Raw genomic sequence first — 12,124 nt, forward strand, 5'->3', positions numbered from 1 at the left:
CACCACCAGCGCTCTAGCCTTCTCAGCGATTGTTTCATTGCCCTCAGATCCGTGGAAAACCATGGGGCTGTCCGGGCTCCATGCAATCAGAGAGGGCACTTCGGAGCCAGACAGTCAATAGCCCTGGTTAACTCCACATTCCAGCAGGCCACCAGGGAATCAGCTGAAAGGCCATCAACATGGGATGTTTGTAGCCCCAAAACATTTGGAGGGCCGAGTTTGGGGATGCCTGAATTAAAATGTAGCTTCTAATAATGATGATAGTAACCCACTTGCTCAAGTTAAGAGAAGGACTGAAGGATTGTGCAGCTGGACACTTGCCCATTTACAACTATTAGCTCCCTAGGCTGTCCTTGATGGATTTAAGATCTAACTACTTATGAGCCTATTAGTAATTATTAAAACAATTCTTCCAATTTTTATAAAAAGTAACCAAATTTTATGTTGATTTTTTTGTCCATTATGAATTTAAGTACCGGTAAGAAAGTCTAGCTTAGAAATAGCAGCCAAGCAGTGAAAGAAGTTAGTTTTTAACACCTACCTTGGAAATGTGGACTCCAGTGGAACCCAGCTTTAATAATATCATATGCCAGTAAACATGAGGTTAGGGAAGAGTAAAATTCAGATATAAGTCACTTGACCAAGGTCACATAATTAGACCTAGTCCACACAGAAAGCAAACAAGGTGGCAGAATTCTGAGATAATAAAATGGAGTGTTTCACGTCTAGGTATAGGTGACCATGTACCATTTTGGATGCTCCTCCAAATAAGTAAGTGCATTACTTTGCACTGACATCCCTTGAAGAACCACATTGGCCTATTGTTTTCAAATTACCTTTGGGAACAACTAAAAACCATTCACAGAAGGCATAACCCCAGGTGGTTATCGGATGCTGATTTAATTAATTAAAGAAATTACACTGATCTTTTAAAATAATCAAACTTACCATTCTGCAACCGGCTTGGCAATGGCTTCAAAAATTTCATCCTGTTTTGATTCCTGATCAAAAACTTTCTGAAATCTGCAAATTATGAACAATTTGTCATGCAATCTTAAAACACTACTTCTTTTTTATTTTTTAAAAAATATGTTAGTAACTAAGTCAATGTTTACATCACTGAACTTACATAACCCAGTACAATGTTTTCCCTGTAGTCTTTACTACACTATGCTGTTGTGCTATTGTATCCACAAAAGACTGTAAACACTGCTGCTTTGACAAACACTCTACAATAAAATCCTCTGATAAAATTATACTGCTTAGAAAAAACAAACTGCATTTTACTACTGTCAAGGGGATCAGTGCTTCCAAATGGCCTCACACAGGACTTGTATAATTAACCCTAGAATCAAACAGATCATATAAACAGTACAAATAATTTTCAGTTTTCTTCTATAGAAGAAAGGGAAGTCATTAAGGAAGTTATTTTAGTCGAAGATCCAACGCTTCAAAGGAATTGTGCCCAATTTGCAACACTTAATACAAATATTTTAGCATCTTAATGTAGCACCACATTTACAGCAGGTCTTTTTCTTTTTTTAAGTGACAGCAGCAGCCTGTGCATAAGAATAGGAGAACCCTGCTCTGTGGAACATTTCTGTCAAATATGTGTTTCACCTACTTCTTTAATAGAAACCATTCTGAACTATTCCATTTTTTTTTCTACTACAAATGTTTTGAAAGCCTTCAGGTTTCTGGTTTTCATGTCCATTCTCTTCAGTGTAAAGCAGAGAGAAGTTAATGTTATGTAAGGACTTTGAAATTTAAAACAAAACAAAAGCTACTACTTCAGCACTAAGCCTTAATACATAGCTGCCAAGTTTTCCCTTTTCTCGCGAGGAAGCCTATTCAGCATAATGGAAAATCCCTTTTAAAAAGGGATAACTTGGCAGCTATGCTTAATAGTTCATTTCAAAACAGTTAACAAATTAATTCTTCATAGTTCTAGGCTGTTTTAGATTGCTTTCAGCAGAAGTATAGCATCCTTCAACAATATCAATAACCACCATTCATTCCCAAGCAAGGAAATTGAAACAGACAGAAATGGTACTTTACACTGCAATCTCGAACTCATTTACCCAGAAATAAGTTCCACTGGGCTCCTTGATCACTGCAGATGGTGACAGCAGTCACGAAATTAAAAGACGCCTGCTTCTTGGGAGAAAAGCAATGACAAACCTAGACAGCATCTTAAAAAGCAGAGACATCACCTTGCCGACAAAGGTCCGTATAGTTAAAGCTATGGTTTTCCCAGTAGTGATGTATGGAAGTGAGAGCTGGACCATAAAGAAGGCTGATTGCCGAAGAATTGATGCTTTTGAATTATGGTGCTGGAGGAGACTCTTGAGAGTCCCATGGACTGCAAGAAGATCAAACCTATCCATTCTTAAGGAAATCAGCCCTGAGTGCTCCCTGGAAGGACAGAAGGACAGATCGTGAAGCTGAGGCTCCAATTCTTTGGCCACCTCATGAGAAGAGAAGACTCCCTGGAAAAGACCCTGATGTTGGGAAAGATTGAGGGCACTAGGAGAAGGGGACGACAGAGGATGAGATGGTTGGACAGTGTTCTCGAAGCTATGGACATGAGTTTGACCAAACTGCTGGAGGCAGTGCAAGACAGGAGTGCCTGGCGTGCTATGGTCCATGGGGTCACGAAGAGTCGGACACGACTAAACGACTAAACAACAACAACAACAAGTTCCACTGAATTCAAAGGGATTTAGGCCCATGGGATGGAGGTTCCTCACCACTACCCTAGAACAGCAGTCCTTTTAATTTCATGCACATTTATTTGTGTGGAATCCCATTATTTCCAAATGAAGATGCATGCAATCAGGCAGTAAAGGTATCACTTCTAAGTCTTTTCTCTCCCTACAATACACAACAGAGTTGCCTTATGATCACATGTATAATAGCACTAATACAAAACAACAAGCAAGGATAACCTATGGAATCACCCTATAACATTCTCTGTGAACACCCTCCCCTCCCTGCCTTTCAGCACAGGGTTCAGGGGGAGGGGGAAAGGATTACAAACCACAAAACAACATAATGGAACATTATCAGATGGCATTTTTGTGTTTTGCCATTCACAATGTTCAAACATTTCTAAAACATTTCTAAAACATTTCTAAAATTAACTATCCAAGGGGACACCAACACACAAATTAACTTACTTAAATTTGTAGCTTTCTCGTTTGTTATTGACAAATCCATCTGCCAAATCACGTGGCACAATAATCTCCAAACTGAATGCTGATGCCTCATCTTGTTCAACTGAATATATCTACAAAATAAATATGGAGTCTTTTAATATGTTATTTGTATTGGTGAAATTCCAATTTATTTATTTTTTCAGAATATAGCATAAATTACCCTTAGACCTAAAACTGTAGACTCTGTGGACAACTTCCAATAAGGCTTTTTTAAAAAGGGGGGGAATATATCTAATAGTAATACCAGTAATGAAACCATTAATATCAATAATGGTTTATATCCAAATAAGTTTGCAAATTATACACAAATAAGGAAAATATATTTGTATGGAAAACATTTAAACCTTACACATGCAATGTATATAGGAATATGGCAGGATAATAAGCCAGATCTTCACCACCAATTCAGTGCTATTTTTCTAGAAAAAGAGTTGTTCTTCTCTTAGAATGGCAATGGCGCCAACCTGAGAGGCGCTAAAACAGTTCTGGTGAGCTCCAGCTGAAAAACAACCTGGTAAGCCCTACTCCAACTCCCAAACAAGTTTTGCAGGTAGATTACCAGGAACTGTGATTGCCATAGTGAGCCAATTGGAGCGGGGGCTTCATGGTGCAGATAGATACCATAGGTTGTTTTTTTCTGCCAAGTTCTTTGCATGTTTTTTTAAAAAACCTGCATAATAGCAGATAAACCTTCTCCCATTAATCATAGTTGGCAGGAGGAATAGAGGGAAAAGTTTCAGTTACAGAGTTGTCTGCCATTCAACAGTTAAAGATACTCATGAGATACATAACTTCATTGATTTGGTTTTAGTTCTATAGAACATAATGTCATTTATTTATTTACTGTTCTGTATTTACAATTGATATATGGGGGAATCATCATTAAGAGGTGTCCAACAGTGGAATGGACTCTGTCAGAAGGTGGTGGATTCTCCTATGTAGAAGGTTTTTAACCTAAGGTTGACAAGCCATCTGTGATGTATGATCTGGTTGAGATTCCAGCATTGCAGGGGGTTGGATGAGATGACCCTCGGGATCCCTTCCAACTTTACAGTTCTAGGATTCTATCATCATTGTCATCATCATCATTATCACTTTGCCAAAGCATTCAGTGTCACAATCAAAATCCCAACTCCGAGGTATCCAACAACCCATTCCAATGGTGATATATATTGTAAAGCATCCATTTATATTCCATTTAGGGCCAAAACAAGCTGCTATGATGAATATGGGTTAAATTCCCATGAAAATTTACAACCACAGGTGTCAGCTCCTAGGGGCTGAAGGGGTCTTTGGCCAACCTTCAACAAAATGATTGGGCGAAGAGCCCCCCCCCCCGGATGATGGGCATTGCCATTCAAACAGTTTGTGTGCACTACATCATGTGGTCAATTATGTGGGGCAGGGCTTACCTGCCCACCTCCCCACCCCAGAAAAATATTTTTATTGAAGTTGGCACCCCTGTTTACAACTTCTACTTGTGCATGATACAGAAAGAAAAAACACACACACAACTTGAAAAAGAGTTCCTTCAATAGACCAGAACTTTATGGTGATTCTACTAATCACGTGAACAGCAAGGTCGTCTGGATTCGCTCTCGATGCGCCTGCAACTGCCTAAGGCGGCGCATTCGCTTCTTAGGCATCAGCCACAGCAAGCCATAACTTCCTCAGCGGGCCGCCCTCCTCGCCTTCCTCTTCCAGCTCGTCTAAAAAGCAGGGTCCCCTCCATCCCTTCCCTGCCAAAGGGCGCCGGTCACACGCAGCAGCAGCAGCCACTCCCCGCCCCCCGTGACGTCCTGGCTATTTCTTTCTTTTTTTCTTCGTTCGCCACCTACCCCCGTCGGCTGCCTCCTGCCGAGGGGCTTGACCCGGGCATAGATCTGGATCGTTTGCTTCATCACCATCTCCGCAAATCAAAGCTTTGTCGGGGCGAGAGAGCGGCGAGGGGGCGCTAGGCCCTCCATAGCAACCGTAACCGTGCAACGCTACCCAGCGTGCCTTGCGTCGCAAGCGACGCGTGGTGTGGGGGGGGGGCTCGCATCGCACCGCGCATGCGGGAAATCCGAGCGGGTCGTTCGCTTTGGCATAGCGGCTACCTTACAGTACTGTTACTCTGTAGTGCCTTAAGTTACTCCTTTACACATGGCTCCTATGCAAGTTGCTTTATAGTTTATACTGTACAGTATATGTATTACTTGTTGACTGACACTGATAGACCCTCATGTGCTCGGCTTCAAACCCAGGAAAAAAAACAACGCAAGAGCCAACACAATGGGTTGTCTCCAACGTTAGAACAGACTTGACTGCAATGAATTAGCAAGACGGGACTTAGGTCCATTGTTTTTAATGGGTCTTTTCTGGTTAAAATGTTTCTGGATCTACAACAGCCCAATAATAGCGGCATGTGTCACACGCGCACACTGCCTCCTTTGTGCTTCGTCCCTCTCGGGTGGGGATTTGCTCTTCCTGACAAGCAGGCAAAGTTTCCCACAGCCTCCATGAGCCATGACGCAGCGTGCACAGAGCATGTGAGTTATGAATGTGCCGCTTGTGATGCAATCGTCGTGCTTTTTTGAAAAAACAAAACTATTCTGCCTGCTACACCGGTGTCGGTGCCAGGCTATGTTGCGCCCTAGGCTATTGCAACGCCCCCGCCCCCACTCCCACCTCCACATAATTGCTAACATCAGTTTTCAAAAACAGATGTCTTGTAGCAAAACTGAAAAGCACAAAAACTTGAAGCTGCTAATTTTATTTTAAATTGCAGGAATAAGTAACACAACAACATTTGATTGTCTTTCTCATATGCAAAAGAAAATGTTTTAGCACACAAATCATTTTGAATAAACTTGTGAATTGAGTCACTTAAACGTTTCAATTCCAGGCACATCAAAATGTCACTTTAGGTGCCTTTTCCTTTGCCCACTTTGTTACCGATTCCTTCAGGTCAAGTGCTGATGCTCAGACATCTTCAAAGTCATATACTTGCCAAGTCAGCTATTCCCTTTTGCAGCATTGTTGAGTCTGAACTTTGAGAAGCTGCATTCAAAATATAAAATTAAAGTAAAATATTATCAGAAATTTATAAGATGTAACAAAAACTACTCTGTATCAAACCATGCCTCTCAAATGTCAGTACTGCACCCCTCTGATGTCTAACCTTATGATAGCACTGGCCCTGACCCCACCCACTTCCCAGGTAATATTGCAAGGATAGGAGAGGCCATAAATAGAGAAAATGAATGGTAATACTGTATGGGACAGGGAGGAAACTGATATATAGAACTGCTTTAGCTGTGGTTGTGATTGACATTATTGCTCAAAATCAGGCCCACCAGTAGTTTGTATGCAATAATTACACACAGGTGGTGTGTGATAATACAACTGATAATTGCTGAGAAATGCTACATAAGGGATTTAGTGAGTCTCAACCATAGTTGGTTTGGAAAGATTAAAGTCAGCATCAGGGATCAGACATATGGTAAAGTATATGTATTTGCAGCTGTGTTCAGAAATTAAAAATAAACGGCAGATGGTGTGAGAAAAATTCCTCAGGTAAGGGGGGGGTATTTTTTTACGTTCTCTTTACATTCCTACAGCTGTTTTGTTAGAGCAGGGCTCACCGAATTTAGGCAAATTGTAGAAAGTGCCTCAACATTTAAATACAGCGGCAAATAGAACATATGATTAAAATAATGACACATTCATGTGTATGAATAAAGTGTTATTACCTGCTATTCAAGCTATTATAAGGGTTATAAGGCTTATTTCAAACCAGAATTTGCTTCAAAGTTGTTCTTTTTTCTTGGAGTTATGAGTGGATTGGACATGTGTGGTTTATTACTGAAGCAGGCAGCATACCATACATCCACAGAAGACCTAGAGGAATATTGGCACCATAGACACAAGAAAGAAGTGCTCTTGAAAATTGCTTAACAACGTAAAGTTTTAAAAAAATGTAAAGAGGTTTAAGTAACACCACACAGCTTGATGTGTCAAGTAAATTACATTTGTAAAAAAAAGCAACAACTCCTTCCACCCCCACCCCAATTACTGGACATCAAGCTTTGTTACATAGCAGTTTCTGATTTATTATTATTATTATTATTATTATTATTATTATTATTATTATTTGCTTAGAATCAAAAAAGACATTGAGGTGCCAGAGTTGCTTATCCTGCACAGATACACAGGCATAACAGCTTTCATTTGGGATTCAAAATTGATGTTTCTCTGGTTGAATCCAGACTATTGGGAGCTATGCAGCAGATGCTTATCTCATAAGGTGGTGGTGGTCTGAAGCTCCAGATTTCTAGATGGGGTTCCAAGCGGCTACCTCTGCCCATCTAAAAATCCACCCACAGATTACCCTCTTCTAAAATGAATCCCACTGTTGCATGTTTGAATATAAGGATCCCATTCATATTTTTTTACCATAACTAGCAGCCACCAATAGATTTATGTACTACTGTATAAGTTTCTCTGTTTCAACCCTTTTTTTAAAAAAAAAGTAATGACCTTTTGACAGAAGCTATTTCTTGTACCTGTTGCTACTCCATGTGACAAGTCTAATTGTGCTGAGGGAAATTAATGTCTCTTGTTTCAGTCTCAGTTTTCAGTTTCCACAATTCCTTTTAAAATGCTTTAATTTTCTGACTAAAAGCTTATTTCTTCTTCAAAATTTCTTCAGAACGGAAATGATACAGCCTCTGATCACTTTAGTTGCCCTTTTATATATGTTCCCCTGTATCACAGTATCATTTTTGAGATGGGGACCAGAACTGTAAAGAGTAATCTGAATGTGGTCACACCATAGATTTATGTGACTTTATATAATACTCCTGTTAACATCCATAAGTCTCCACGTGGCATATATTACACCATAATTCTTTCTCCAATGGATATAAAACTACTTAATGAAGACTGGCTTGAAGGCTTATTGTCTTTGTGTCCAATTCCCAATCCTACTTAACTTGCCTTTTCCTGGGCTTCTTGCCATATTCCCCTTTCCCTATCCTGATGTTATATGGAGTTGAAACATCTACAGTTCATAAATGAATCAAATAAACTGTTGTGTGCTCACTTGTTATTAATGGGCAGTAAATGCAAGCATGAGCAAGTAAGAGGCAAAGGAATAAACACATCCAAGCCAGAAAAAAATTCCCAGGGAAATAATTTAGAGTTTTGTCAAACAACTTTTTCTTTGCAAAAGAATGATGATTTCCTAAAGAGGCATTGTATATTCTGGCACAGCAAGTTTTTTATATAATAGTTTTAAGTTTTAGTAACTTGTATCTAATGATCTGAAAGTGATATGGCGAAGATGATAAAATCAAGCTTAGAGCACCCCTATGAGGTCAAGAAACATTAGTGGATCCTAGGTTTCGTTCTCCCACTCATCCTAGTAGCATCCAACAACACTTTTGTAAGCACCAAGAAGTAACAAGTCTGGTAGAACAAGCAAAAGAGGACAAATTGAGACAGCCCCTGTTACGAAGCAAAACATATTTACTTCTAGCATTCAGTCTTTTCCTATTTGTTGGCAAATGTTTAGGAACTATTGATAGCAAGTAATCAATTATTTGATAGACTTCCCTACCAGTATAAAACAAAAGCTGGTTCAGTATTTCTATAAGTGGTTTGGGTAACCTTATATTTACAAAAGGATTACTTCCTTGCAGGTAAAATAAGGGTTGTTATAGTTGTTGTTCTTTTCATCAGAAAAAGATCTCCCCTTCTGACAGTAATCAAAAGCTTCCTGTTGCAAGTTCTGCCCCTTTCATCCCCACTTTTAAGTGTTACCTGAGAATTACTGATGTACAACTTGTTAATTGTCCCTTGAACGGCCTCTGTTGATTTCTTTGTTGTTGTTGTTTAGTCGTTTAGTCGTGTCCGACTCTTCGTGACCCCATGGGCCATAGCACGCCAGGCACTCCTGTCTTCCACTGCCTCCCGCAGTTTGGTCAAACTCATGTTCGTAGCTTCGAGAACACTGTCCAACCATCTTGTCCTCTGTCGTCCCCTTCTCCTAGTGCCCTCCATCTTTCCCAACATCAGGGTCTTTTCCAGAGAGTCTTCTCTTCTCATGAGGTGGCCAAAGTATTGGAGCCTCAGCTTCACGATCTGTCCTTCCAGGGAGCACTCAGGGCTGATTTCCTTAAGAATGGATAGGTTTGATCTTCTTGCAGTCCATGGGACTCTCAAGAGTCTCCTCCAGCACCATAATTCAAAAGCATCAATTCTTCGGCGATCAGCCTTCTTTATGGTCCAGCTCTCACTTCCATACATCACTACTGGGAAAACCATAGCTTTAACTATACGGACCTTTGTCGGCAAGGTGATGTCTCTGCTTTTTAAGATGCTGTCTAGGTTTGTCATTGCTTTTCTCCCAAGAAGCAGGCGTCTTTTAATTTCGTGACTGCTTTCAACATCTGCAGTAATCAAGGAGCCCAAGAAAGTAAAATCTCTCACTGCCTCCATTTCTTCCCCTTCTATTTGCCAGGAGGTGATGGGACCAGTGGCCATGATCTTGGTTTTTTTGATGTTGAGCTTCAGACCATATTTTGCGCTCTCCTCTTTCACCCTCATTAAAAGGTTCTTTAATTCCTCCTCGCTTTCTGCCATCAAGGTTGTGTCATCTGCATATCTGAGGTTGTTGATATTTCTTCCGGCAATCTTAATTCCGGCTTGGGATTCATCTAGTCCAGCCTTTCGCATGATGAATTCTGCATATAAGTTAAATAAGCAGGGAGACAATATACAACCTTGTCGTACTCCTTTCCCAATTTTGAACCACTCAGTTGTTCCATATCCAGTTCTAACTGTAGCTTCTTGTCCCACATAGAGATTTCTCAGGAGACAGATGAGGTGATCAGGCACTCCCATTTCTTTAAGAACTTGCCATAGTTTGCTGTGGTCGACACAGTCAAAGGCTTTTGCATAGTCAATGAAGCAGAAGTAGATGTTTTTCTGGAACTCTCTAGCTTTCTCCATAATCCAGCACATGTTTGCTATTTGGTCTCTGGTTCCTCTGCCCTTTCGAAATCCAGCTTGCACTTCTGGGAGTTCTCGGTACACATACTGCCTAAGCCTGCCTTGTAGAATTTTAAGCATAACCTTGCTAGCGTGTGAAATGAGCGCAATTGTGCGGTAGTTGGAGCATTCTTTGGCACTGCCCTTCTTTGGAATTGGGATGTAGACTGATCTTCTCCAATCCTCTGGCCATTGCTGAGTTTTCCATACTTGCTGGCATATTGGGTGTAGCACCTTAACAGCATCATCTTTTAAAATTTTAAATAGTTCAGCTGGAATATCATCACTTCCACTGGCCTTGTTATTAGCAGTGCTTTCTAAGGCCCATTTGACTTCACTCTCCAAGATGTCTGGCTCAAGGTCAGCAACCACACTACCTGGGGTGTACGAGACATCCATATCTTTCTGGTATAATTCCTCTGTGTATTCTTGCCACCTCTTCTTGATGTCTTCTGCTTCTGTTAGGTCCTTACCACTTTTGTCCTTGATTATGGTAATCTTTGTATGAAATGTTCCTTTCATATCTCCAATTTTCTTGAACAGATCTCTGGTTTTCCCCATTCTATTGTTTTCCTCTATTTCTTTGCATTGCTCATTTAAGAAGACCCTCTTGTCTCTCCTTGCTGTTTTTTGGAAATCTGCATTCAGTTTCCTGTATCTTTCCCTATCTCCCTTGCATTTTGCTTGCCTCCTCTCCTCCGCTATTTGTAAGGCCTCGTTGGACAGCCATTTTGCTTTCTTGCATTTCCTTTTCCTTGGGATGGTTTTCGTTGCTGCCTCCTGTATAATGTTACGAGCCTCCATCCATAGTTCTTCAGGCACTCTATCCACCAAATCTAAATCCTTAAACCTGTTCCTCACTTCCACTGTGTATTCATAAGGGATTTGATTCAGATTGTATCTTACTGGCCCAGTGGTTTTTCCTACTTTCTTCAGTTTAAGCTGGAATTTTGCTATAAGAAGCTGATGATCTGAGTTACAGTCAGCTCCAGGTCTTGTTTTTGCTGATTGTATAGAGCTTCTCCATCTTTGGCTGCAGAGAATATAATCAATCTGATTTCGATGCTGCCCATTTGGTGATATCCATGTGTAGAGTCGTCTCTTGTGTTGTTGGAAGAGAGTGTTTGTGATGACCAGCTTGTTCTCTTGACAGAACTCTATTAGCCTTTGCCCTGCTTCATTTTGAACTCCAAGGCCAAACTTGCCAGTTGTTCCTTTTATCTCTTGATTCCCTACTTTAGCATTCCAATCCCCTGTAATGAGAAGAACATCCTTCTTTGGTGTCATTTCTAGAAGGTGTTGTAGGTCTTCATAGAATTGGTCAATTTCACTTTCTTCAGCTCCAGTAGTTGGTGCATAAACTTGGATTACTGTGATGTTAAAAGGTCTGCCTTGGATTCGTATCGAGATCATTCTGTCATTTTTGAGATTGCATCCCATTACAGCTTTTGCCACTCTTTTGTTGACTATGAGGGCCACTCCATTTCTACTACAGGATTCTTGCCCACAGTAGTAGATATGATAGTCACCCGAACGGAATTCGCCCATTCCCTTCCATTTTAGTTCACTGATGCCCAGGATGTCGATATTTATTCTTGTCATCTCATTTTTGACCACATCCAGCTTACCTCCATTCATGGTTCTTACATTCCAGGTTCCTATGCAATATTTTTCTTTACAGCATCGGACTTTCCTTTCGCTTCCAGGCATATCCGCAACTGAGCGTCCTTTCGGCTTTGGCCCAGCCACTTCATCAGCTCTGAATCTACTTGTACTTGTCCTCCGCTCTTCCTCAGTAGCATGTTGGACGCCTTCCGACCTGAGGGGCTCATCTTCCAGCGTCATAACTTTTATATGCCTGTTGTCTTTGT

The 12,124-nt window shown here is 40.7% G+C and overlaps 1 protein-coding gene across 1 annotated transcript in view; it reads right to left on the minus strand.

The window, feature by feature from the left end:
- The window catches only part of KIF6 (kinesin family member 6), a 162,530-nt gene extending 157,300 nt beyond the window's left edge, over window positions 1–5,230 (minus strand). Inside the window, exons 1-3 of the mRNA XM_035108133.3 lie at window positions 5,057–5,230; window positions 3,180–3,289; window positions 949–1,023 (exon numbers count right to left, since the gene is read on the minus strand). Of these exons, the coding sequence (XP_034964024.1) occupies window positions 949–1,023; window positions 3,180–3,289; window positions 5,057–5,125 (254 nt within the window). The 5' untranslated portion in view covers window positions 5,126–5,230. The remainder of the gene's footprint in view (window positions 1–948; window positions 1,024–3,179; window positions 3,290–5,056) is intronic.
- Window positions 5,231–12,124: the final 6,894 nt, after the last annotated feature.

Source organism: Zootoca vivipara, chromosome 3 (genome assembly GCF_965207765.1).
Source record: "Zootoca vivipara chromosome 3, rZooViv2.hap1.1, whole genome shotgun sequence".
Lineage (NCBI taxonomy): Eukaryota > Metazoa > Chordata > Lepidosauria > Squamata > Lacertidae > Zootoca > Zootoca vivipara.